The 27,679-nt window shown below is 38.7% G+C and overlaps 1 protein-coding gene across 1 annotated transcript in view; it reads right to left on the bottom strand.

Moving 5' to 3' along the window:
* LOC117919249 (phospholipid-transporting ATPase 3) overlaps positions 1–27,679 on the bottom strand; it is a 52,390-nt gene that overhangs the window by 3,942 nt on the left and 20,769 nt on the right. The window contains exons 8-20 of the mRNA XM_034836383.1: positions 20,033–20,139; positions 19,532–19,597; positions 18,996–19,117; positions 18,784–18,868; positions 18,595–18,672; positions 18,382–18,498; positions 18,001–18,150; positions 17,812–17,916; positions 4,248–4,390; positions 3,644–3,745; positions 3,486–3,549; positions 3,185–3,397; positions 105–270 (exon numbers count right to left, since the gene is read on the bottom strand). Coding sequence (XP_034692274.1) covers positions 105–270; positions 3,185–3,397; positions 3,486–3,549; positions 3,644–3,745; positions 4,248–4,390; positions 17,812–17,916; positions 18,001–18,150; positions 18,382–18,498; positions 18,595–18,672; positions 18,784–18,868; positions 18,996–19,117; positions 19,532–19,597; positions 20,033–20,139 — 1,518 coding nt within the window. The remainder of the gene's footprint in view (positions 1–104; positions 271–3,184; positions 3,398–3,485; positions 3,550–3,643; positions 3,746–4,247; positions 4,391–17,811; positions 17,917–18,000; positions 18,151–18,381; positions 18,499–18,594; positions 18,673–18,783; positions 18,869–18,995; positions 19,118–19,531; positions 19,598–20,032; positions 20,140–27,679) is intronic.

Here is a 27,679-nt window from a genome sequence, read left to right as displayed (position 1 = left end):
AAGAACAAAAGATTTAAGAAGCATCAGGTTCAAATGAAGAAATAACATATGTTTTTAGAAACAAGAAAACCACGAGTACCAGATCTTATCAAAAACCAACTAACCATAGGCTATATTTATTGCTGTTTCCATCTTGTCCCCTGTTAGCACCCAAATTTTGATTCCTGCTCTAGAAAGAGTTTCTATACAAGATGGAACTCCTTCTTGAAGCTTGTCTTCAATAGCAGTGCACCCAATCAAAACAAGATCCTTCTCTATTAGTTCTGCCACCTACATAATTTCACATTTTTACACAGGTATGGCTTAGTTAACATCAGTACAAAATCTAAAACACATGCAATTGCTGTTGCATTTAGTATACAAAGAGCAATGATATGACAAGTTGCAACTTTAATACATCTATCAAGACACTTATGAAGATGGTTTGTAGTTACACAATAAAATTGCATCATTATATACAAGTGAAATCTATAAGATATAACTTTGCTTGCAGACAATCCTACACCATATTAAGGAAAAAAAAAATTGATAGATAAAGAAGTAAATTGTATTAAAAAGAGCCACCAAAAGAGCAACCCAAGGTATACAAGAAACACACTGCCACCAAGCTCAAACGGGAAAAAAAAAATTGCCAAAAGAATTAGAGCAATAAGTGCCCAACCAATCAAAGAACTAAAGTCAAAGGACAATCATCTATAAACAACCTAGTCTCTACCCAAAGAAAGCAAACAAGAGCGATCTTTGGCCTTTACATTGAAAACACCTCATCATCGAACGTGATTTTGTTCATTGTCTTCCAAACCATCCAAAATATGCATAAGGGATCTGTACTCCAAACGTTCTTGCACTTTTTGCCTACAAAAGAACCATGTCACCCCAAAAGTGTCTCTCTAACCAACAAGGGAAGCACCCAAGACACCCCAAAAAGCGCAAAAAGTAGCTCCTATAAAACCCTTGTCTTTTCACGGTGGAGAAGCAAGTGATCTATAGATTCTTCATGCAAATGGCAAAAGTAACACATATTTGCTAAAGACCATTCTCATCTCTGAACATGCCCCACACTGCCTCCCACGCAAAAAGCTAACTCTAGGTTGTCCCATGAAAGCCAAATTTCTCTCACTGGAAAAGACCTGAAATTGTCTAGCTCCAAAGCATTGTAAAGAAACTTAACTGTAAACTTGCCACTCTTTGTCACTATCTAAAGCATTATATCTACCACATCCCTACATACTCTATTCCCATGCAAACACACCAGAAATCTCTCCATGCAATCCAGTTCCCAATCATATTAAGAAAAATACACACCAGACTGTGTCTGTGTCTTTGTAAGCACTATAAGTGCCAAAGAAATCTTACAAAAACTAGAATTAAAAGGTTGCTCACTACCTAAGAATTACAACGTTAAGCAGGTCAAAACTCTACCATTGGAAGACCTTACAGTTTAAATTTATTTGAGACTCAAAGAAGCCGTCGTGCACTACACATGTGAAATTGTTAGGAAGCAACAAACAGAATAGTTGGTTATAAAAAGAGAAGTTGCAATGTGGTAGATATACAAGCACGGGTCAACAATTTGAAATTCTAAAGGCTGTAGCAGGTCACTGGCACAATATCATAGTATAGAGCTGACTTCTGGATGAATTTGACTCATTTGGAATTTCAAGCCTTGTGCAATCATCGCAAACATTAAAACTAATATGATTGGTGCACCCTGGATAAACAAAATAATGTAGCAGGACTTTGAGCATGACTCCCAGACAATACACCTAATGGAACATCAATCAGGTGAATGAACCTAACTAGGTAGATCTCCCACTCTCAACCAAGAGCAGCATTAAAAGAAGAAATTTCAAGCAAAAATTTCAGGCTAAAACCTTCAATATGGATGAAGTAAGTTCCACCAGGAAATCCCGGAATAGTATTATTCCCCATGGACATTAAAGCCGTGTTCTGGATGCAATTTAACTTCTGCATTGAAAAGTAGAAGTAGAAGTAATCACTACTGCGGTGCAATTGAATTTAATGTTTGAGAACTGTATTTTAAAAATGTTTTTATTAAAGATAAGGATAATTACAGCACTTCTAAAAATTGTAATTAAATAAAAACCTATTTCACACATAACGTTTGAGGAAAAGCATGGGACTCCCTGCTTCTCCAAAATGCAAATAAATCATGTTCGGAAGTGTAGGACCAATTGTTAGAAGTTTTATCTTTAGTGTTTGAGAAGCTCTCCTAAACAAGGCTTATATATTAAAACATATACATAAAAATGTGTAATAAGTTTTACTTGTTTATTTAAGAAATAAAGTTTGTACTTGGTCCAAAAATTATGAATTAATAACTAGAGATGGACCAGATCCTTCTAACAAACAATTGCTCTTCCTTTTTCCTTTTTTTTCTTTTTTTGACAGGTAATCCTTTTAACAAACAATCGTTGGAACAATAGCAATTCAAATAGTCCAACCTGCAACTAATGCTTTGACACTGGACCGGAGATTAAAGCTCAGAATGGCTAATCTCTCACCTTACAATGTAATCCAAGAGGCAGAAATTATTAAGCATTCAGGGAAGAATGATAGGCAAAGGCATCCAATCATGAATGAGGAAATCCAGGATTTTTTCAAGGTAAAAGTTAAAACCTGACAGTAGTTCAGGCTAGATCAGCGAGGGGTTTAATAGATCTTTGGATCATAATTGTAAAGGCTCTTCAGCAACTTAAAACAGCTTAGAGAAAGATGAAAATCAGAATACACCAAACTACCACTTCTTAAGGTCTCATTCACTTCAAATGAAATTAAGTCACTGGTCTGGATAAAATTATCAATGTGCAGCTAGGAATGCTTCTAAATCAATTCATTGCAACAAGAGGTATTGATCAGGAGAAATGCTACTGTAGATTGGTACTCTCTTATCTTCTTCTAAATACCTTCTTTTTGCCTTAAAGTTTTTATTTCAAGACCAAAACATCAAATATTCATATATGTAGAATACAATCAAACAATGCAATATCTGCAATCAAATTTCATGATTGTTTATATTGGTTAAATAATAATTCATTTGGAAACTAGAATAAAAGATTATTAAAAAAAGAGTTAGCAGCATCATCTTCATTTGGCCAAAAAAAAAGTTTCAAACGTAAAAGCTTCAAAAATAAAAAAGAGTGCATCCAAACATAGGATATACCTCGTCCAACTTCTTTTCACGGTCCCGTAAAGAAGATTTTGCCTGGATAAATTTCTCATTCCAATGTTCATACATATCAGTACTTAAATCTCTATAAGCTAGGCAAAGGGTTCGCAATCCAGCAGATCCAAATTGCTCTAAATGCTCCCTGGTTGTTTTCTTTAAATCACCATTTCCATCACCCAACCTCTCAAAGATTACAGAATCAGCACCCTGTGGAAAACAGGTTTCTATCCAAGTGTCATTTTATTTGTAATTAGCAAAGATTATGCTTATATAAGAAACCACATGAAACTATTACCTTGCAATACAAAACAAGCCTCCCATCTGGATAACGGCATACAACAGATTGCCGCTTCCTTGTACTATTTATTCAACAAAGATTACAATCAGCATTAATAAAATCAAGAATGAACTTTGCAATCAGATAAAATATAAGTCAAAGAAATATATGCTCACCTATTGAACTCAAGGACATTCAGGATCTCGTAGGACACATCTTGGACCTTGCCCATCTTTTCCACGTGTGATTCACGAACATATATTGTCGTAGGTGTTCGCCTAGGGATAACAAATTGTTAGTCTCCTACCCAAGACAACAAGCAGGTCTCTTATGAACTAGGAACAATCAAATTACTCCTCAACACAATTATTGAACCATTTGGTGCTAAGTTAATCATTTTTCTTATCTCCAAAATAATGTGGCAATGCCTTTTCAAAACAAAATTCGTGTGAAGGTTGTAATTCTATTTGTCATAATGTTTTTCATAGGCTCCATATGCTATAATGTCATTAATACTTTGTTTTTAAGAAAAGAAAGATGAGATCCAAATGATAAAAGTTGAGAATACCCTCATGGAGATATAGAAAATAATTACTCAACTCAACTCAGGACAACTTATTAAAGCCTTAATCCCAACTACTTGAAGGACAAACCTTCTGAGATAAATTTTACCACAACTTGTCCTTAATTGCCACCACTTCTAGTTTCTCATGGATGATTAGTTTCTTGTTATATCTTTCATTGTACTGAAATAATAGAAAAGTATCAGGAAATAAAAACCTGTAAAAGAAGAAGCCAAAGTTCTTTGCAGCAGTGACCAAAGCTGCCTCATCTGGGGATGCAGCTTGATATGTAACTTTTTCTGGGGACTCATCACCTTCAGGAAGCACAGTGTGGCATATAGCAAGGCATCTAAAGAATTCCTACACAGAAAAAAAACACATTTAAGGAATCATATATAAATAAAAATGCTACGAGTTTATACATCTGAACACAGGCATATGCTATGAAGCAAGGAGCATAAGTAATGAATAAGCCACTTGATTAACAACCCACTAGGATAAGACTTCCAAAAAAAGCATCAAGAAATACCATCTGAGCACATTTCAGTTCCTTAAAATTGAAATTGATTCTAATTTTGGCTTTAAGAACAAATCTGATAATCCCTTCTCAAAATATAGTTTTCCAGGGAGCCCTAGCATAGGATTTTAAAATCCAAGAATGGCATTTGAAGAAGGGAATAAGAATAGAGTCACACATAGGAAAATGGCCCAAGACTATGAAGCTGAATCCTTCAGTTCAAAACTCTAGTTTTCATGATGAAAGATCTAAAGCATGATGAGGAAAAGCCTCCCTTACATTGCCTGGCCTCTATCATCATACCCGTTCTTTAGAAACAAAGGGCTGATGGAGAGGAAGATGTTGAAGGTCTTGGTGGAGAGGAAGACCTTCTTGATTAGGTTGGAAGGCGAGCAAGGAGGCGAATGGTGTTCGATGACAAAGATAAGTAGAGGCTCTGTTTTTGCATTAGGTTTTGAAAAGGAAGCAGTCGGGTGGATGGTTGAATATTTGACGAAAGCCATAGCATTGAAGAGTCATATGGGTTTCAACAAAAAATTCAGGGGAAAATGTAGGGTCCATCTGATGGAAGTTGGCTTCAACAACCATGGAAGGTTCACAAGGATCTCGAAGTTCACTACGAACAGAAAATCTTCCGTTCTGATCATTCCTGAGGGCGACAAGGGCAGAGGTTGGGAGAATATTAAAAAAGCGCTATCTTCAATGTTGGTGGTACCCTATCCGAATGCAGTAGAAAAAGGAAGGAATATTAGAGGGGAAAGTTGGCCTCACAATAACGTGGGCTCTATGCACAAATCCTATGTGAAGGCAGTCAGTGATGAAGTACCAAGAGGAGGTGGTCTAGTTCTAGTTGGGAGGTGGGCGCGAGCTGTGGTATGTGAAAGCAAGTTTGACAGAGAGAATTAGGCTGAGGTTGGAAGATCGGTGGCAAGAAGCTTAGGGAAGAAAGGCGTTGTAACGATTGTACCCATTTCAGCTGGAAATGGTGTATTTTTCGTTGAAACAATTGAGGAAGCTATATTTCTCCATGATTTGAGGAATTTAAGGGTTCGGGAAAGGAACATAATCCAGCTGCGAAGATGGTCACCGAAGGAAAATGCGGAAATAGATGGGAAGTTTAGAGAAGGTTGGATCGAATTACGAGGGCTGCCATTTCACCTGTGGTCAGAGGTACACCTGAAGAAGATTGTGGAGCAATGGGGGACGGTAAATGAAATTGATTGGCAAACGTTGAAGTTGTTCGATCTTAGCAGGGCGAGGTTAAAGATCGCAATGAAGGATAGGGCAATCCTTCCAGCTCCGTTAGAGGTGACTGACGGGGATTAGGTGTTTACAATCGTCATCGTAGTGGTCGGAGATGAAGAAAGACGGAGAGGTAGTGAAAAAGGTGAACCGACTCGGGTGGCTGTCGCTTCTCACTCAGGGACAGGTGGAGGAAGATGAGGGGAGAGAGGCAGATCAACGACGGGGGAAGATACCATGTCAGGGAAGATAGCAGACGAAGGAAGGAGGGAGAAAGGGGTAAGGTTGTGCTTACCTCAGTCGGCAAACGTGGCAAGGGCTGCCAGCTTCCATCGCAGTCTCGTTTGAATTCAAATAAGTCAGCGGATGGGCTGGACGGGATTGAAGAAGCAGGAGGAGATTGGGCCGAAGAAGACGAGGCCATCGCCGATGTGGGCTATCGGGCCTGTGAGAGGAAGGCCCAGTCACTAGCAAAGTCTGGTCCAAGAGTAGCTATAATGGGCTACAAGCTTACAGGCCCGTTGGGGTTGGGCCTAAGCCCAGAAGAGTTTATCCCAGTTGAGACTGTGGCGTCGTTACGCAAGGAAGAAGACTCATCTTCTGCAAACGAAAAGGGGAAAACAACTCCTGGACTCCTTGAGGTTTAGTCGAGCAGGTTTGCGAAGAAGAAGGTGTTGTACAGTTCAAGGAAGCTGTGGTCAACCTTCTTTCCCCCAAGCTCAGAGCACCGACAGGGAATCCGGTGTTGCAGCGAGCCCTTTCGCGTGGAAAGATCAAGGCGGACAGCGAAGAGGACCCAAAGGCAGAGGCTTCAGGAGTCGAATCTCAGGCGAAAAGAGGATTAAGTGCAAGTCCTCTCTTTTCTCGCCGATTTCCAAGGCTTCGCAAGAAGAATTTAGGGGAAGGGGCTTTGTCGCCGAGAAATGAAGAGGATCTGAACAATTTTTCATCCGACGAAGACATGGAAGGATTTTTGGCTGAGTGGGGTCTGATCCTCGTGGCTCAGCAGTCATGGTTATGCCTTCTACGCCAAAAACCAGAGGTAAAGGGCCTAGCTTGTTGGGGAATTGTGGTTCGATGGTTGCGGAAAATCTGGAGGTAACGCCATCACTTTTTCAGTCTCCCCAGCCATATATACCCCCTTCTAGTGGCTTCACTTATTCCCTCATGAATCATTCCGTCCCCATTCTGAGTCCTTCTACCCCCATGCTTCCTGGTTCAATTTCTCAATCTCAGGTTCCTATGGAAAACCGAGTAAATTCTGAATTTTTTTTCAAAAAAGTCAACAATGCTTATGAAGGTCAAACTTCCGTTGATATCCCTAATTTAGAAATGGAGGTGATCCAGCCTGCTTGTCCTTACCAGATGTTTGAGAGTGTCAACCCTCTTTCATCTAATCTAAGATCACCTATCAAGGAATCCAGTATGGCTGCAGTTAACCTGGGAGGTATTGCGAGCTCTCCTTCAGGCGAGTTCCAAATAGAAGGACTGTCCCCTAGGAAAATGGCAAAAGGATGTGAGGTTTTAAAGACTCTGGATATCAAGGTATATTCCAGGAGGAATAGCAGATGCTCCACAGGATTGTGAGACCAATTGGATTTGGTTCGGAGATCAGGGTCAGTGAGTTTTCACATGAAGATAATCAGTTGGAATACTAGGGGTTTGGGTTCAAAGAAAAAGAGAAGGGTGGTTAAAGATTTTCTGAGATCAGAAAAGTCAGATGTAGTGATGACTCAGGAAACAAAAAAGGCAGAGTGTGATAGAAGGTTTGTGGGTAATGTTTGGACAGCCAGAAATAAGGATTGGGCAGCCCTTCCGACGAGTGGGGCTTCGGGTGGGATTTTGATCATCTGGGACTCTAAAAAATTGTGTAGGGAGGAGGTAGTGTTAGGTTCTTTTTCGGTCTCAATCAAGTTCGCACTGGACGAATGCGAATCAATATGGCTATTTGCAGTTTATGGCCCAAATAACTCAGCTCTCAAGAAGGATTTTTGGGTGGAGCTTTCAGACATTGTTGGGCTTTCTTCTCCACGTTGGTGTGTGGGCGGCGATTTCAATGTCATAAGGAGAAGTTTAGAAAATTTGGGAGGTTCTAGATTAACCCCTAGCATGAAGGATTTTGATGATTTCATAAGAGATTGCGAATTGATAGATTCACCTTTAAGGAGCGCATCATTTACTTGGTCAAACATGCAAGAGCATCCAGTGTACAAGAGAATAGATCGTTTCCTGTACTCAAATGAGTGGGAACAAGTATTCCTCAAAGTCTTCAAGGAGTACTTCCAAGATGGACATCGGATCATTGGCCGATTGTCTTGGAAACCAATCCGTTCAAGTGGGGACCAACGCCATTCAGGTTTGAGAATATGTGGTTGCAACATCCTAGTTTTAAGGAGAGTTTTGGAAGTTGGTGGAGAGAGTTTCAAGGAAATGGGTGCGTAGGGCACAAGTTCATGAGGAAATTATACTTCGTTAAAGCCAAATTGAAAGAGTGGAATAAGGCTTCTTTTGGAGAGCTAAGTAAAAGGAAAAAAGATATCTTATCTGCTTTAGCTAACTTTGATACCTTGGAGCAAGAAGGGGGCCTAGCCCCTGAACTTTTAGTCCAGAGAGCTTTAAGAAAAGGGGAGCTAGAGGAGTTGATTTTGAGGGAAGAAATACATTGGAGACAAAAAGCTAGGGTGAAATGGGTAAAAGAAGGGGATTGTAACTCAAAAATTTTTCATATAGTGGCCAATGGCAGGCGCAATAGGAAATTTATCAAGGAGTTGGAAAATGAAAGTGGCCTAATGTTGAATAATTCAGAGAGCATCAAAGAGGAGATATTGGTATTTCGAAAAGCTCTACACGAGTCCTTCTGGAGAACCTTGGAGAGTGAAAGGCTTAGATTGGTCCCCTATTTCTGGTGAGAGTGCGTCTAAGTTGGAATCCCCCTTTACCGAAGAAGAGATTTCTAAGGCCATTTTTCAATTGGATAAGGATAAGGCTCCGGGGCCGGATCGCTTTACCATTGCAGTGTTTCAAGATTGTTGGGAAGTGATAAAGGAGGATCTAGTGAGAGTGTTTGCAGAATTTCATAGGAGCGGAATTATCAATCAAAGCACCAACGCTTCCTTTATAGTTCTGTTACCCAAAAAAAGCATGTCAAAGAGAATCTCAGACCATAGACCTATTAGCTTGATCACTAGTCTTTACAAGATAATAGCCAAAGTGTTAGCAGGGCGTCTAAGATGGGTACTTCACAAAACCATCCATTCTACTCAAGGAGCCTTCGTTCAAGGGAGGCAAATTTTAGATGCAGTTCTCATAGCCAATGAGATAGTGGATGAGAAAAGAAGATCAGGGGAGGAAGGAGTTGTATTCAAAATTGACTTCGAAAAGGCCTATGACCACGTGAGTTGGGATTTTTTGGATCATGTGTTGGAGATGAAGGGGTTTAGTCCTAGATGGAGAAAATGGATGAGAGGTTGCTTGTCCTTGGTTTCTTTTGCAGTCCTAGTGAACAGTAATGCGAAAGGGTGGGTTAAGGCATCTAGAGGTTTAAGATAAGGCGACCCTTTATCCCCTTTTTTGTTCACTATAGTGGCAGATGTATTGAGTAGGATGTTATTGAGAGCTGAGGAGAGAAACGTCTTGGAGGGTTTCAGGGTGGGTATGAACAGAACAAGGGTATCCCATTTACAATTTGCAGATGATACCATTTTCTTTTCTAGTACTCGAGAAGAGGATATGATGACCCTTAAGAATGTTTTGCTAGTGTTTGGGCATATTTCCGGGTTGAAAGTTAATCTTGACAAAAGTAATATCTATGGCATTAATCTTGAACAAAATCATCTTTCTAGGTTGGCCGAGCTGCTTGACTGCAAGGCTTCTGGGTGGCCTATACTTTACCTGGGTCTTCCTCTGGGAGGGAATCCTAAGGCGTGTGGTTTTTGGGATCCTGTGATTGAGAGGATATCAAGGAGATTAGATGGGTGGCAAAAGGTGTATTTATCTTTTGGAAGCAGGAAAACCCTCATTCAATCTTGTCTCACCCATATGTCATGTTACTTTCTCTCCTTGTTTAAGATTCCCACCTCAGTGGCAGCAAAAATTGAGAGACTGCAAAGAGATTTTTTATGCTCAGACGTAGGGGAAGGCAAAAGAGATCATTTGGTTAGTTGGGACGTAGTGTGTAAGCCGGAGGGGGATTGGGTTTTGGAAAGATTTCTGTAAGGAATGTCGCTCTCTTAGGGAAGTGGTTGTGGAGATATCCTAGGGAGGGTTCAGCTCTGTGGCATCAGGTTATTTTAAGCATTTATGGATCACACTCCAATGGATGGGATGTCAACAATATAGTTAGATGGTCACATCGTTGTCCTTGGAAGGCCATTGCACTAGTCTTCCAAGAGTTTTCCAAGTTTACTCGGTTTGTGGTAGGTGACGGGGATAGAATTCGGTTCTGGGAAGACTTGTGGTGGGGGGATCAACCTTTGGGAGTCCAATATCCAAGATTACTTAGCGTAGCTACGAATAAAAATGCTCCTATTTCATCAATTCTTGGATATACCCGCTCTTTCTATTGGAATTTCAACTTTCATCGAAATCTTTCTAATTTTGAGATAGAAGATTTAGAAGGCCTTATGCGGTCTCTTGATCGTCTACACATATCACCTTCGGTTCCAGATAAGAGATCCTGGTCTTTATCTCCTTCAGGATTTTTCACAGTCAAATCTTTCTTTCTGGCCTTATCTCAATATTCTGAGTCGCCTCCAGTTTTCCCTACCAAGTTTGTCTGGAATTCTCAAGTCCCCTTCAAAGTCAAGTCCTTTGTCTAGTTGGTGGCTCACAAGAAGGTTAATACTAATGACTTGCTACAATTGAAAAGACCCCACAAAGCACTTAGTCCCGACATATGTAAGTTGTGCATGAAGCATGTAGAAAAAGTAGATCACCTTTTCCTCCATTGCTCTTTGACGATGGGGTTGTGGCACAGATTATTTCAATTAGCAAAGACGAATTGGGTTCCCCCAAGGAGCATCTCTGACATGTTATCTACCAATTTTAATGGTTTTGGATCTTCTAAGAAAGGGATTGTTTTATGGCAAGACGCGTGCATCGCGTTAATGTGGGTGGTGTGGCGGGAAAGAAATGCAAGGATTTTTTAGGATAAAGCAAGGAATTCAGAGTATCTTTGGGATTCTATTCGTTTTCTTGCTTCTCTTTGGGCTTTTTGTTCTAAGGTTTTTAAGAGGATACCTCTTAATGTGTTACAACTTGATTGGTTAGCGGTGTGTAACTAGAGTGTTTGCTTATTCTCTCTTTGTATTTTCTTATTTTTGATTACTTGTAATCTTGTTTTTCTTTGGTGGGAGGATTCCTCATCCTTCTATTGTACTTTCTTTTTATCAATATATTCCTTTGTTGTTTCCTTATAAAAAATAAAAAATAAAAAAGGGAATAAGAGGCATATGCAATGTGGATTGAGGATGAATAAAAAGTGGTTGTTTGAGTACAAAGAACTCAGAAACTATGATCATGATCAAGAGCAACCAGAGAACCTTTGACACTTTTAAGAGCAAATGGAGAACTTGATTTTATTTTTTTTTCCTTCACACTCCCTAGACTTCTTGTGTTTTACAAATATCATAATTTCCAAATCCAAATCCCTTTATTTTCAAAATCTTCAAGTCCATCCAAAATCCTTCAACCACACTTATAAAATATGAAGATCAAAAAGTGAAAAATTTGCTTTGCTATAATTTTACCTCATTTATTTAGGTGTTCTAAGAATGTAATGAAATTCATGATTTTATGTCATATATCAAATCACATAATTTTATAGCATAGAAATTATAAAGTAAACACCATAAAATTAATTATGTAATGGAAATCAATATGTAAGTCCAAGTGAGATGGTAAAAGGGTTAATATTACATATAAACCATGGTTCTAGATCTATCTATACCTTCCAATTTATACAATTATTATTTACACAGCATTTCTCAAAAATTAACCATTAATTACAAACTAAACATGAGAGTAGTGATAAAGTGGTACTTATCTTCATTTTCTATTTATTCGTCATTTTTCATAAATAGGAGTAAAAGCTTGCTATGCAAAATATGTATGTGTTTCTATGTATGAATATATCCGTATGTATCATTACTATTTAGAGAAAAATATATGGGATTCACAACCACAAAAATTCTAGGAAGAAAGAAAAAAAGCATGTGCAGTATAGAGAATGTATATCCATCTATCCGTGTCTATGTGAATACATTTGTGTAATTTTTTGCTCTTTTGTGCCAATTAGGGGGATTCACAACCACAACAAATAAGAACCAAAAACAAATACAAAAAAAAAAAAACAAAAAAAACAAAAAAAAAAACAAAAATCAGAAGACAAACTGACATGCAATATGTAGAAAGGGTGTGCATACTAGGATACTCATATGCATACATACATGTGTATCTGTGAAGCTTTATTGTTTGGAGCAAGAATGAGGAGGGCTTCACATGAGTATCTATCGAATGTTGTACCCATTTTTCGCTGATTCATCAGCGATATTTCGACATTATCACCAAAAAAATCAGTGCCACATCAGCACTCCTTGTAATGTCAACATTTTCAAGTTCTGACTCAAGATTGATTCAGATGAGCCATTCAGCCCACTAATGGTGCAGCCCAGCCCATTCTTCATGTGTGAGACTTAAAAGGACCACTCCCTTATTAAATATGGCTATATTGTGTGAGAAATTGTCGTGGTGTGAAGCACTCCTCATTCTTTTTTTTTTTTTTTTGTTTGATAGGCAAACACACAAAAAGAAATATATTAGAAAAGGGCACCTTGAGGCTGACCCAAAAGCATACAGGGGTATACAAGAGGTGCCAAAAGGCACAAACAAAAGAAGAGGGGATACAAAAAATCACCAGCCCTCAACTAGCACCTAGCCAATCAAAAAAACTGAGTAAAGGAAAAGGACCTTCATTTACAACCGACTTAGTCCACAACCAAATATTACATACAAAAGAATTTTTCAACCTATGAATCGAAAGCTCCTCATTATCAAAAGCAATCCTATTTCTTTCCTTCCAAACCGCCTAAAAAAGACACAAAGGGGTTGCCTTCCACACCTTTCTACGCTTCTTGCCCAAGTTAAAGCCACGCCATCCAAGAAGGGTATCTCTAACCGAAAAAGGAATGACCCAAGTAACGCCAAAAAGAGCAAACAATAACTCTCATAAAACTCTAGCCCTGGTGCAATGAATAAGAATATGATCAATAGTCTCTTCTTCCTCACAGCAAAGGAAGCATCTATTAGCTAGAATCCAGCCCCTCTTTTTAAGTTGATCCAAAGTTAGCACCTTACCCCAAGAGGCTTCCCAAGCAAAAAAAACCCACTTTGGTAGGAACACAAGGACTCCAAATAATGCTATTAGAGAACTGAACAACCCTTCTTGAAGCTAGAGCACTATAAAGAGCTTTAACTGACCCAAGCTAGAGCACTCCTCATTCTTACTCCAAACAATAATGATGAATCTCCCTATTGCACTTAGGAAAGGCATAAAGAAGGTGCACCCAACGTCTTCCTTTATATCCAATATCTCATTTCATATCTTATGAGAAATTGTATCAAACATACAAGTCTCTTCGCTCTCACTTTAACACCGTTACCATTCCTAAAACAGTGTCTTGAAGCATTAAAACATAAGGAGTGGAGGAATGCTATGAAAGTTGAAATGGAAGCTCTAGAAAAAAAGACTTGGGAGTTAGTAGAATAGGTGTTTACAGTGAGGTATAGAGCTGATGGAACTCTAGAGAGTATAAAGCATGATTGGTAGAAAAGGGATATACTCAAATGTATGCTGTTGATTACCCTGAGACATTTGCTCCGATGGCTAAGATGAATAAAATAAGCATACTTTTATCTTTGGCAACTAATTTTGGATGGTATTTGCAACAGTTTGATGTCAAAAAGGCCCTCTTACATGGCAGGAGGAGATTTATATGGAAATTCCCCCAGGTTTTGGCACAAGCTTTGAGAAGGAAGTGTGCAAATTAAAAAAGGCATTATACAGGCTAAAGCAATCTAAGAGAGTATGGTTTGGTAGGTTTGCAAAAGTAATGATTTCTATGGAATATAGACAAAGTAAAGGTGATCATACTTTATTTATCAAGCACTCAAACTCAGGGGGAGTAACCGTGCTGCTAGTGTTTGTGGATGATATTGTAGTCACTAGTGATGATTTGAAAGAAAGAGAAGAATTAAGGAAATGTTTAATTAGAGAGTTTGAAATAAAAGAGTTGGGTCTATTGAAGTATTCCCTTGGTATTGGAGTTGCTCATTCCTGGCAGGGAATTTTTATCTCCCAGCAGAAGTATGTCCTAGACCTATTAAACTGGGAAACTCAATTGTAAAACTAATAAAACCCCTATTGAAGTAATCCATAAGCTTGGAGAAGCACTTGAAGACAATGTGGTGGATAAAGGAATGTACCAAAGGCTTGTTGGAAGATTAACTTATCTTTCACCTACTCAGTCTAATATAGCTTATGCAGTTGGAATTGTCAACCAATTCATGCACAATCCTAAGGAAGTTTATCTTCGAGCAATGGTTCAAATCCTACAACACCTCAAGGGGACACCAGGTAAAGGAATCTTGTTCAGAAAAGGAGAAAAAAATGTCTTTAGAAGCCTATACAGACATAGACTATGCAAGTTCAGTAGTCGATAGAAGGTCCACCTCAGGTTATTGCACATTTCTTGGAGGGAATCTCATAACTTGGCGAAGCAAGAAACAAAATGTGGTTGACAAGTCGAGTGTTGAGGCTGAATTCAGAGCAACAGCATTGGGGATTTGTGAACTCCTATGGATTAAAATAATTTTGGACGACTTGAAGATTAAATGGGAGCAACCTATGAGACTCTATTGTGACAACAAGTCAGGAAATAGCATCGCTCACAATCTGGTTCAGCATGATCATACTAATTATGGGAAGTATATCCGAATGATAGGTGTAATCGAATAGGATATTAACCCAAGAATTAGTTTCCTGATTCATAGGGATTAGTTTCCTGATTTGTAGGGATTTTTGCTTTCCCGTTTTATTCTTTCCTATTTTTCTGCCCACTCTGTTAAGGTAGAGGTGTATATAACTTGTTGTAATCTTGTGCTATGATGAATGAGAGAAATTAATTACCCATTTTCACAAAAAAAAAAAAAGGGAAAGAACAACTAGTAGTCCATTAGGGCTCTAAACCTTTTCCTAAAACTGCTAAACCTTCTAACTAATGGGTTTATAACATAAATAGAAATTATATTGAATCAAATAAAAAGAAACTCAAAGAAATATACTTTTTAGAAAACAGGAATTTCAGTAGCATAGGAGTTTCTTCTAGGAAAATTTCTTCATGTTCATGTTAATATCTAGCAATTTTTCTAAATGTTTTACCTCAAAAATAAATAAATAGACAAAACAATTAAATTGTACAATTTCACCTATCTACAACCTTTAAAGCATGAAGTATAGTATCTTAGGTGGCAATACATCCCTTAGGTCTCAAGTTTCAAGTTCCACCTTTCAAATTAAAAGGTTGCTAAATTCTCCTTATGGACCATGTCATTAGATGGGAGTAAATGTATAAACCAAAATAGGAAGAGGATTGGGTTTAGGGAAAATTTCTTCGAAGAATAGAGCTCTCTTAAGGAAGTGATTGTGGAGGCACTCGAGGGAGTCCTACTTTATGGCATAAGATTATCTTGAGCATCTATGGATCACACTCCAATGGTTAGAATACCAACAATGTAGTCAGGTGGTCACATTGTTGCCCTTTAAAAGTAATTTTCACATGTCTTCTCGGATTTTTCTGTTCATACTTGCTTTTTTGTTGATGATGGTACAAAGGTACATATTTGGGAAGATCTATGGTGACTAGACTAACCATTTTGTGCCCAATTTCCAGATCTTTTTCATAGCTAAGAGAGTTAAGAGGCTCCTTTATTTTATCCATTTTATATTCTTCTTCTCTTTAGATTGAAACTTTGATATTTGTGGTAACCACACTGATCCAGAAAATGAAGAGCTCAAAAGTTTCATCCATCTCTTATCCTCGTGTGCTTATCGCCTTCCTTCCCGGATGAGAGATTTTGGTCATTGACTTTCTCAAGCTTATTTTCTCTTTCTTTTCAGCTCTTTCTAAGCCCTCTATACCAAGCCCTCTATTCCAAGCCCTTTTTCCCCAACCAGCATCATCTAGAAATCTAGCACCTCATGTAAAGTTAAGGCTTTTGCATGGCTGATGGCAATAAGAAAGTCAACAGCAATGATTTGCTATAAGTAAGGAGGCTTTTCAAAACTTTCAATTCAGATTATTGTGTTATGTGCCTAAGGTGCATGGAATCAACTAAATATCTTCTTCACAGTGCCCAACAACTCTGAGCCTTTGTTATATAGCCTTCCTAGAATAGATTGGGTCCTCCTAGGAGCATAATAGATATAATTAAGAGATCTAGGGATATTCTTTAAGGATGGCACTTCGACGTATAGCTTGTCTAACTTTGTTATGAATAGTTTGGATGGAGAGGAAGCAAGGATTTTTAAGTATAAATGAATGGCCTTGAAATTTATTTGGAATTAGATATATTTCTATTCCTTCCTCCCCATGGGCTTCTACCTCAAAAGCTTTTCAGAGTACTCCTTTGAACATCTTACAACTTGATTCAAACGTGGTTTGCAAGTCAAAGAGGGAAGATACTAAGTTGCTTTCAATATGGACCTCGCCTCCAATGAGTTTGATTAAGTCAAACTTTGATAAGCATACTCTAGGTAACCCCAGGCTGAGAAACATGGTCCAATGTTGTAAGCCTTCTCTAAACTAGTAAGAGAGTAGCTGGCTATTGACATAGAGATTTTAAGTTTTTTAGAGGGCTTATTATAAGTCAAGGCATTTAATCCTTTTAATTTATTGGTGGAAGGGGATTCTGCAATAGTGATCTGATAGGTGTCTAAATCGGAAAAATATCCTTGAAAGTATGACATATGGCCTCATTAAATTCTAGATCTAGCTAGCAACTTAGGTTGTTTCTTTTCTTAGTCCCCAAGTTTAGCTAGTGATAGTGCAAATTGTTCTGCAAAACATGGAGCCAACCAAATGGTTTATTTTTTAAGGGATTACTCCTTGATTAGAACATTGTTTCCACATTTTCTCTATGTTCTTGCCCTTGAGGCCTGGATCAAGTGGTTAAGGGTTGGGGAGGGTTTGTGGGAGGTTCCAAATTCGAGTCTCAATGGGCACAAAAATTTACCTATTAAAAAGAATTGATAAGTAAGCAAGAAAATATTGTAAATAAAAGTGAAGGAAGCTATACAACAGAATAAACTGGACCTATACAAAAGTTGCCAAAAGGCATTGCCATAAAAGAGAGAGAACTAAAAAACACTACTAGTTATTAAAAAATATTTTGTGCATGTTCTTGACCCTTGATCTATATAGATATCTTGATGCTCTAGTTAGGTACTTCTCCCTTCTTTTTTTATTATCCTTTGTGTTTTTTTAAAGATTTCTGATCCTTTGGTTGTACTTAAAAAAATAATATCAATGAATTGTTTGTTTCTGGTTTAAAAATAAAAATAAAAACCTCTTCTTCTAGCAAAAACTACACAGGCCTTCAAATACAAAAGATAGAAGAATTAGGCTTCCTTTAATGTAGAAGAGGGCACAAAACACGCATCATCAAATGATAAGTACTAGAAGCTTTTGTCTTGCAGAGGAGACAAGAAAGAAAAAAACACAACAAATACTCTTATAGTGTTTTTAAAATCGTTTTAAAAGAATAATATAAGAATTATTGTAAGGAAAAAGCTCAACAATGGTCCTTCTCAAAGCTTGCCAAATATAGTAGAATTGTGCATGTACCACATGCATCTACATATGATAACAATAAAAAAATAAAAAATAAAATAAAATAAAAGCAATACATATAGTGATGCAATGTTTTCCATGGAAAATGTGTTAACAGTTCAAATACACTAATCTACCTTGCATGCATCAGGATCAGGCTCATTCCTCCAAGCACCGAGCATGAGCCGAGCATCATCAAAATTAAAGCCCTTCTCATGTACAGCCTTACTGGATTTATGCACCTATGAGAAATCTAACAAAGTTAAAATTACTAATACACAATCAGCAAGTTATATCATTTATCAAAATATCATAGCCAAGTGTACCTCCTCAAGTTTTATTCCACGGCGCTCTGCTCCCCCCTTCTCTATTTCAGTAATACCAGTTCCATAGACCTCTCCCCCAATTGAACATTTAAAGAACTCCATTAAATTCCTTGTTAGGGTTCCAGTTTTGTCAGAAAATATATACTCTACCTGATCAAACAAACATTGCAAAACAAAATGGCTCACTAGACAACCTTAACAGTAAATTATAAAGGTAAATTAACAAAGAACAAGTCAATAAGAATTGAAATAAAAGTTTTTCTTTTTTTTTCCTTTTCTTAAAATTAAACACTATATTGGAAATACTAGTTTATTTGTTTAGAATTATAAAGAACTATGCTAGCATCTGATTCAAGAAAGATTAATATATCATCTATTTACCTGTCCAAGTTCCTCATTCAGATTGGAAGTCCGTGCCAGTGCAGGGGTATTGGTTTCAACATGGTACATATGCAAGTCCTTGTTAATAAATTGAGTGGATTGGATAAATTTGATCATCTGAGGTTGTGGAAAGAAGAATTAAAAGAAACCTTTAACAAAAGTCATATCCATAGTTCAGCAAAAAACAACATTATAACACACAACACCACCTACCTCAATGGAAACATATAGGGAAATAGGGATAATCGTTGAATACAGAGTAATTAAGGTAAACATAGTCAGAGTAGCAACCTGTAAGACCAATAACCAGAATTAAAGGAGAAAATGAATGGAAACCCCAGAAACAAAAGAACCGGGTCTAATTTCAGAGATCTCTTTCATTGCACAGTAAGCAAGTAGTACCAGAAATCTGTTGCTTGGGTTAAACTGATTTTCAACACTTGCACCAAGGCCTAAGTAGTAGTACTTGCGGTTTATGAATACACCACTGGAAAATTCATGAGCAAAAACATCATCATGAGGAAAACTCACAAAGGTATGGAAACCATATTATGAAAGCCAAAGTCCAAAATAATAGAAACACAGAAAGAACAAAGACTAGCTTATGGCACCACCTGGCTATGGCTCCAATGAGACACATGAGGAACAGGCCACCGAAAAGAGCCAGTATAAGTTTGTCAAGTTTCCTTTCTAAAGTACTCCTTTTGGAAGGAACATTCATGGCATTCATCATAACCTGCAATCATGGGTAGCAGCCACAAGCCCCACATTAAACAAGAAGTGTAAACATAAGAGATGAATGGAGCAAGAGAGACATACCAAAGAATACAAGAGCAAGGAAGCTAGATCCCTAGCACATGTTGATATAAAATTTTCAAAGAATCTAATATCATCCATAGGAGTGGAAGAAAACAGCTTTAAGAGTCAGGGATCCAAGCTTATGAAAGCAGATGTCATTATTTTCACAAAAATGCTAAGTTGATTGAAAATCATACAAAAAAGGATCAATTTCAATAGACAAAGAAACTACTTCCATCATCATTGAATTGAGGATACCACAGCCTAACAGGGAAAGGAGCAGAAAGAAAAAAAATGGGAAGTATGATTTGAACTTCATGCTATAATTAAACTTCACTCTATGACAACAAACCTTTGTTTCATGTCCTGTAAAAATAACAGCCCCAACTATGTATTCAGTATTCCTTAGACTGCATCCCTGAAAACATATAGTAAATCAGTAAGCCATTCAGATTCACCTATCAAGAGTATACAGCAAAATAAAAATTAATTATTTAAGAACAGTGGGGGGATGATCAAACAAGGAAATCCAGAAGATGGATAAATTAGTCAATCAAATAAAAAGGGGACAATATGTCATTCAACCAAACAAAAAGGGGTTAATATTTCATTCAATTCAACAAAGCTCAATAGAATATTCTTGTTCAGAGAATTAAAATTGCATAAAAGAGCTGCTTTAACAAGTCCTAACAGAGATTCAAGGGCTGCAACTTGCAAGAATATATAATAGCCAAAGGTCACAAAAATGTACGAGAACTGAGAAGCAAGCAAGAAGCATGTGCTGACTTTAACCCCTATTGACATAAAGATAACAATTTACTAATGAATGAGAAAAAGGAAAATGAGATCATACTCTCAAAAGTATTTGATTTGGACTGAGGGGTAAAGTTTGCTTTTGGATTATAAGATTTCCAGTGAATGTGTACAATGAATTGTTTGGTTGCTCACACTGTACTTCACCTGCAGTTATAAAATAAATAAACTTGTAAGAAAATTAAAAAGAGAAAGCATGCAACATGATGAACTTGATTGTAATTTTTTTGACTGAAATAAAGACTTCTCTTGGAAGCAATCATCTTAAAAGACAGCCCAAAAATTGAACCCAGTGACGCACCAACCACGCCCCTTCCCTTTCTCCAATCATAAAGCCCCATGATCCCTTTCTTAGCCTTTCATCCCCCCTGAATAAGTAACCGTTCTTTCTAATTCAAAAAAGAAAATAGGAAGAAAAACCCGTTTGAAGTGGCGAAGGCCTATGCTACAGTAAGAAAGAAAGTACGTTAAGGTTACGAAGTCACTTAGTCGAACTATAAAGAAAGGGAGGCTAAGGTTACGAAGTAAGGTCAGCTGGTTAAGGAAAGCTCAGGTTATGAAAGAACTTAGCCATTAATTAATTAATTAAGTAGTAGCGGGGCATCGGTATAGAGTTGCATAAGCTGTGGATATAGACTAGGCTAAATGAAGAGATGTGAACTGAGTAATGTTTGATCCCACTTCAACTCTTTAAGTGGTAGCAGTAAAATTACCAGTATTTTGGCACACATATATATCATCTGATCAAAATGATTTAGCAAACAACCTCATCTGCAACAAACCACATACTTGTTACAACTGTTTACACCCTACAATAATCAGACATATCACCTAAACTAACGAATTTTCAGTAGAACCTGTTTGCAAATGTCATCTTCCCGACAATAATCAGGCAAAGAAGCTAATATGGAAAACTTTCAGCAATGAAGATCCATCAAGAAGTGAAAAAATAACTATCCAACAACTCCTTACTACACATAGAGTTATGTTCACAGGAATTATATATCCAATGAACACTTTTTTTTTTTTTTTTTTTCTAATAGGTAAAATTTTGTCCCCATTGAGACTTGAACCTGGAACCTCCCACAAACCCTCCCCATCCCTTTACCACTTCAGTCAGGCCTCAAGGGCATTATATACACAATGAGCTCAATTTGACAACCCTCCTTTTTGTTTGATAAACAACAAAAGCATGTATTAAGAAAAGCCAAAAAAAAAGGGGGCACACCCTACGTATACAAGTAGTATACACAGAATAAACCAAAACAAGCATCAATTAAAACAGAGATATCCTAAAGAAGTGCAAAGCGCCAAAATAAAGTGCATCTAGGAAATTCAAAATAGAGGGATTGTCCAATTCCAATGAATCTTTGGACCACTCTAAAAGCCACCAAATGAAAAAATTCCTCAATCTTTGATCCAACAAATCTTCATCTTCGGAAGTCCTCCAGATGCGCTTTTTCCAAATACACCAAAATAAGCAAATCGAAGTCAAGCGTCAAACTACTCTTTTCTTCTTCTTTAGCCCCTTAAGTTTCTATTGTAGGAGAAGATTTCTCACTAAAGTTGGAAAACACTTAAACCAAACCGAAGACTACTAACAAGGTCCAAAGCTCTCTTGTCTAATTACAATGAATAAGAATGTAATCAGTTGATTCTTCACCATCTTTATAAAGGTTGCATTTGTTGATCATGGATCATACCCTCTTCATTAAAGTATCTATAGTTAAGATCTTCCCCCAAACAACTTCCTAAGCAAAAAAACATGTTCTAAGAGGAGCACGGGAGCCCCATATCTCTTTGACTAAGAATATTAAATTATTCTCAGCCCTCAAAGAATTGTAATATGACTTCACATTGAATTTTCCCCTCCTATCATCTTTCCAAATTAAAGTGTTCTCCCCTTCTTGCACTTTTCACCTCCTCTAACTCCCAATCTTGGAAGGGTCTTCTAAATTTAAACTCTCAACAACCACCTCTACTCCCTTCTCTTTCCCATAAGTCTGCCACTGTAGCATTTTTGTGGGATGTTATCCTGAAAAGTGTAAACGTCTTTCAACTTAGACTCCCGTCCCTACCTCTCACACCAAAATCTTGTACGTCTACCACTTCCTATTCAGATATTAGTTCTAAAACTGAACTCTTTCCACCCTTTTCTAATGTCTTACCAAAGGCTCATCCCAAAAGAATCCCCCACCCCTCTAGTAGTCCAACCCCCCTCCACCTCCCCAAATTTTCTAAGAATGATTTTCCTCCGCAATCTCTCTCAAGGCAAAATGACTAATCTGAGTTGGCTTCTAATGTGGTTCGAGGCTTGTTTTGGTTTGAGAATCAACTTTGAAGGCTAATTTTAGTGGGAAAGGTGGAAAATGTTTTTTTTTTTTTTATGGATAAACGCAGCATGTATTAACAAGAGGCAAAAAAGCCACAAAGCATACAGAGAGTATACAAGGCGACTAAGGCCTTGCAACCAAAAAAGATAAACAAAAACTCACCAACTCTTAACTAGAAGCCAACCATTCCAAAAAACCTATAAGGGAGAGTGGCCCCTCTCCAATATACAGTTTAGCCCAACCCCATAAATTACAAACAAAAAAATCTTTAAGCTTCTGAATTGCTAACAACCCCCCCCAAAAAAGCTAGTCTATTCCTCTCTTTCCAAACCGTCCAAAAAATGTACAACGGAATGGATTTCCAAATTTTTTTCCTTTTTTTCCCCACAAAAGAACCCCTCTAACTAAATAAAACCCCCTTTACAGTTTCTGGAAAAACCCACTGAACGCCAAACAAACCAAGAACAATATCCCACAGCACTCTGGCCACTGTACAATGTATTAGAATATGATTTACCGTTTCCTCTTCGCTCCCACATAAGAAACAACAATTAGGAAGCTGCCACCTTCTTTTCTGAAGCCTATCAAGAGTAAGTACCTTCCCCCAAGCGGCTTCCCACGCAAAAAACGCAATTTTGGTTGGAACTCTATCCACCCAAACATTACTTTTTAGAAAAACGGCAGCAATGGGGCTTGCCAACAGGCTGTACGCTTTCTTGACACCAAACTGCCCGTTTCTTCCTTCCTTCCAAAAAACCGAGTCTTCCTCCATAGTAATCCTGTGACCCCTCAAATCAAGAAGCAAATTGCCAACCATGTCCAATTCCCAATCATTACAGTCCCCAAGGAACCTTAAATTCCAGCCACCTTGGCCAAAATTCTGGTCCCACATCTCTTCCACTATGGCATTCTTGTGCACAGCCATAGCATAAAGATGCGGGAATCTTTGGGACAGTATTGTACACCCACACCAAAGATCAGTACAGACTCTGATTTTGGTGCCTTTTCCCACTTTAAACGCCAAATTTTCTCAGCACCAAACAGATTCCTTTAGAATCTCCTTCCAAACCCCTACTCCAAACGCCCCATTTGTCTTCTTTGTCCTCCAACCAAAATCCTCCTGCCCATACTTTGCCATAAGCACCTGCTTCCAAAGATCCTCCTTGACGCAAGCAAGTCTCCATAACCATTTGTCAAGCAAAGCTTTGTTCAAAAGGGCTAGCTTTCTTAAGCCAAGCCTCCCTTTTCCTTATCCGCACAAACCACCTCCCAATTGACTAAGTGGGCTTTCTTTTCCAGATTACTCCCTCCCCACAAAAAATCTCTTTGCAACTTTTCTAACCTCCTTGCCACTATCTTTGGCATGCGGAAAAGGGACATTTGATATAAGGGCGTACTAGCCATCGTGGTCTTTATAAGAGTAATTCTCCCACCTTTGGATATATATTGACGTTTCCAAAGGGCTAATCTCCTCCTCAATCTCTCTTCCACCCCATCCCACACGGAAGAGGCCTTATTTGGCGCCCCCAATGGCAGCCCCAAGTAAACTGCAGGCAGCTGTCCCACCCTACACCCTAGTTCCACTGCCATCTCATCCACCTCTTCCACCTCCCCAACCGGTAAAATTTCACTTTTTGCCAAACTAATCCTTAACCCTGAAGCAGCTTCAAACCAAAATAGAATCCAACTCAAGTGCGTTATGTACTCTTTCTTTGCCTCACAGAAAACAACTGTATCATCAGCAAAGAGTAGGTGTGAAATATTGACAGTCTGTCTTCTACCTCGCCATATGTTACACCCAGAGATAAAATCCCCTTCAATAGCCCTCCTAATTAGAGCACTTAACACTTCCATTCCCATAACAAATAGATAGGGGGAAAGAGGATCCCCTTGACGCAACCCCTTGGAGCTTGGAAAGAACCCGGCTGGTACTCCGTTCACCAAAACTAAAAACTTGGCTGTAGATATACAACTCCACATCCATCCCAGCCACTTTGGCCCAAACCCCATTTTTTGCAAAACCTTCAGCAAAAACCAATGTTTTCAGAACCGGACCGGTGATCGAACCGGAAAAGTTACCGATTCACGGTTCACTGGTCGGACCGGCGGTCGAACCGCTATCGAACCGGTGACGTCATAAATATATAATTTATATATTATTAAAATTAAAAATAATTATAAAAATTTTAAAATATATATGAATAAATTAAACATCAATAATATTATTTTATATCTTTAATATTATCAAATTAAATCATATTAATATTTTAAATTTTATTAAATGAAATATGTATAATATTTAAATGTGAATATATAAAAAAAATGAAAATTTAAACTAATTTCATAATTTTTAAAAATATTATATTATTTTTATTTAATATTATAAAAAAATTTAAAATCTAATATATATTGTTTTGTTTGGCATATTAGTTAATAAAAAGCATGTAGCCGAGTGGTGCCTTAGGTGGATTATAGCAAAAGATTGGTCCACGGTTCAAATCCTCTTGGTGGAGTTTTGTTATGTTTTTTTTCATTGATATTTTAGCAATCCCACATCGGAAAATGAGAGGAACAAGGAGTCAAATGACTCCTATAAAAGCCATCCTCAGCATAGGCTTGGCATGGTCTTATAGGCTCAAAAAAAAGCCCACAGTAATGGGAGTGGGCATGTGGGTTGTGTCATAAGACAGGCCCAACATGGAATCCTTCCTTTCATGCTTACAATGAGAGGGTAATGTTTTTATTTTGTAATTTTTTTTTTTTAAATTAAAATTATTTGAATCGACCAGTTCCTTTGGAACCGGCCGGTTTGTCCGGTTCACCGGTTGAACCGCCGGTTCGAGCGGTTCAACCCCGGTTCGATCCCCATCCGGTCCAAATGACCGGATCGGACCGGAATGGTGACCGGTCGACGGTTGGACCGGTCGGACCGGCCGGTCCGGTCCGGTTTTTAAAACATTGGCAAAAACTACCAATTAATGTTGTCATATTCCTTCTCTATATCCAATTTGCAAATTGGCCTCTCTCTCCCCTTTTTAGCCATGAATCAATCACCTCATTTGCAATTAAAGAGGCATCTAGAATCTGTCTCCCCGTTACAAACGCATTCTGATCGGGGGAAACCACTTTTCCTATCACTTTCTTGAGTCTATTGGCTAGCACCTTAGCCAACAATTTATACAGCCCCCCTAAAAGGCCGATGGGTCTATAATCCCTAAGGTCCTCAGCCCCCCTTTTCTTCGGTAACAATACCAAAAACATATTGTTGAGGCTCCTAACGAAAGAACTCTGCTCATGAAACTCCTTAAACATATCCAATATCTCCTCCTTTACGAAATCTCAGCAGCTTTGCCAAAAAGCCACAATGAACCCGTCCGGTCCTGGGGCTTTGTCCCCATTCATATCCATTAAAGCAGCAAGGACCTCAGACTCAGGAAAAAGGAGCTCCAGCAACTCCGCTTCCTGTTGGCTGATTTGCTTTAACTGCAATCCCTCTATATCCGCCTTCCAATCCGAATTTTCTGAGAGCAGCTGCTGAAAGGCGTTCGCTACCCCTTCCCTCACTTCTTGTTCCTCTGATAACTACACCCCATTTATCTTGATTTTGTCCAAGGAATTAACTCTTCGATGCGCAGTTTCCATACGATGGAAATAGTCCGTATTTCTATCCCCTTCCCTTAGCCATAATGGAAGGGTGGAAAATGTTGATGACTTGGCCTTGGAGTTAGGGTGTAAGGTGGGCAGCCTTCCTTCTCGCTACCTACGTCTTCCTTTGGGGGCTCCTTTCAAATCTATGGCAGTTTGGGATCGTGTTGAAGACAGATTTTGAAAAAGGTTAGTCATGTGGATAAGACAATATATCTCTAAGGGAGAGAGGCTCACTTTAATTTGTAGCACTCTTTCTAGCATGTCAATGTATTTCATGTCTTTCTTTGTATGTCGAGGTTGGTGAAGTTGCAGTTGGAGAAGATTCAAAGGGATTTTTCTTTGGGGTGGTGGGGCTCTTGTGCAGAAACAGCATCTAATAAGATGGAAAATGGTTTATTTGGAGCATAGTTCTGAAAGGCGCGCCTAAGGCGCTCCTAGGCTCGGGGCGGCGCGACGCCACCCTCCGGCGCCTCGCCTGAAGGGAGGCGACTCCCCTTCACGAAGGCGCCGCTTAAGCGCGCAAGGCGCGAGGCAGTCGCCCAAGTCGCCTCCGACGGCCCGACCAGGTACGCGCTCCTCCTTCTCCTTCTCCTTCTTCTTCTTCTTCTTCTTCTTCTTCCTCCTCCTCCTCCAGTCGAGTTGCAGAGACGCGGCCAGCGGCGCCAGCCCTAATTTTTTTTTTTTTTTTTCTGGGCCCAAAACGACGTCGTTTTGGAGCCTGTTCATTTAAGTGCATAGGGACCAAAACGACGTCGTTTTGGACCCTGTTCTTTTAAAAAAAAAAAAACTGGCCAAAACGACGCCGTCTTGGCCTGTTCCTTCCATCCAGCCCCCTTTTCTGGTCTTTCTCAACCCGAGACCACTGCCATTCTTTGCCCTAGCCTCTTCCGTGCTGGAGAAGTGAAGAAGAAGAAAAAGAAGAAGAAAAATAGGGGGAAAATAGGAGAAAAATAAAGGGGAAATAGGGTGCGCCTCACTTCACTAAAGCCCGCGCCTTAGATGCGCCTTGCGCCTCAGGCTCCAGGACTACTTTGCGCCTTGGTGCACCTTGAGCCTTTTAAAACTATGATTTGGAGAAAAAGAAGAGAGGATTGGGTGTGAGTAATCTCTCTACAATGAATAAAGCTCTCTTATGCAAATGGAGTTAACAGTATGCCAATGAAAGAGAGGCCCTTTGGAAGCTATAAGAAAGGAGTGGGATATTTTGAGTAATAGATTGGCCTTCCAAGTGGATAATGGTCAAAGAGGGTAATGGTCAAAGAGTGGGATTCTGGAAGAACCAAGTGGTGTAGAGATTAGCCACTTTGTAATTTTTTTCTCTTCCTTATTTGCCCTCATTTTGTCTAAGGAAGCTTGGGTGGCAGAAATTTGGAACCCCGAGGATGAAAGGGGTAGTTGGACCCATCGATTCTCTAGGGCCTTAAATGATTGGGAGTTAGATTATGTGGAGCGTTTTTTGCTAAAGATTCAAACAACTAGGATACACAGGGATGTGGGTGACAAGGTGATTTGGACAGCATCAAGGTGTGGGAACTTCTCGATCAAATCTCTTTATTCCATTTTGCAGCCCGAAGACCCTATTTTGTTCCCTAGTAGCAGCATCTAGAGAGTTTGTACACCACCTAAGGTGGCTTTCTTTGCTTGGGAGGCAACTTGGGGAAAAGGCTTTAACTCTGGACCAGATCCAAAGGAGAGGGTTCCATTTG

The sequence above is a fragment of the Vitis riparia genome, chromosome 7 (assembly GCF_004353265.1).
Source record: "Vitis riparia cultivar Riparia Gloire de Montpellier isolate 1030 chromosome 7, EGFV_Vit.rip_1.0, whole genome shotgun sequence".
Classification (NCBI taxonomy): Eukaryota; Viridiplantae; Streptophyta; class Magnoliopsida; order Vitales; family Vitaceae; genus Vitis; species Vitis riparia.
Note: the sequence above shows the minus strand (reverse complement) of the source record. Positions and strands in the feature narration are given on the sequence as shown.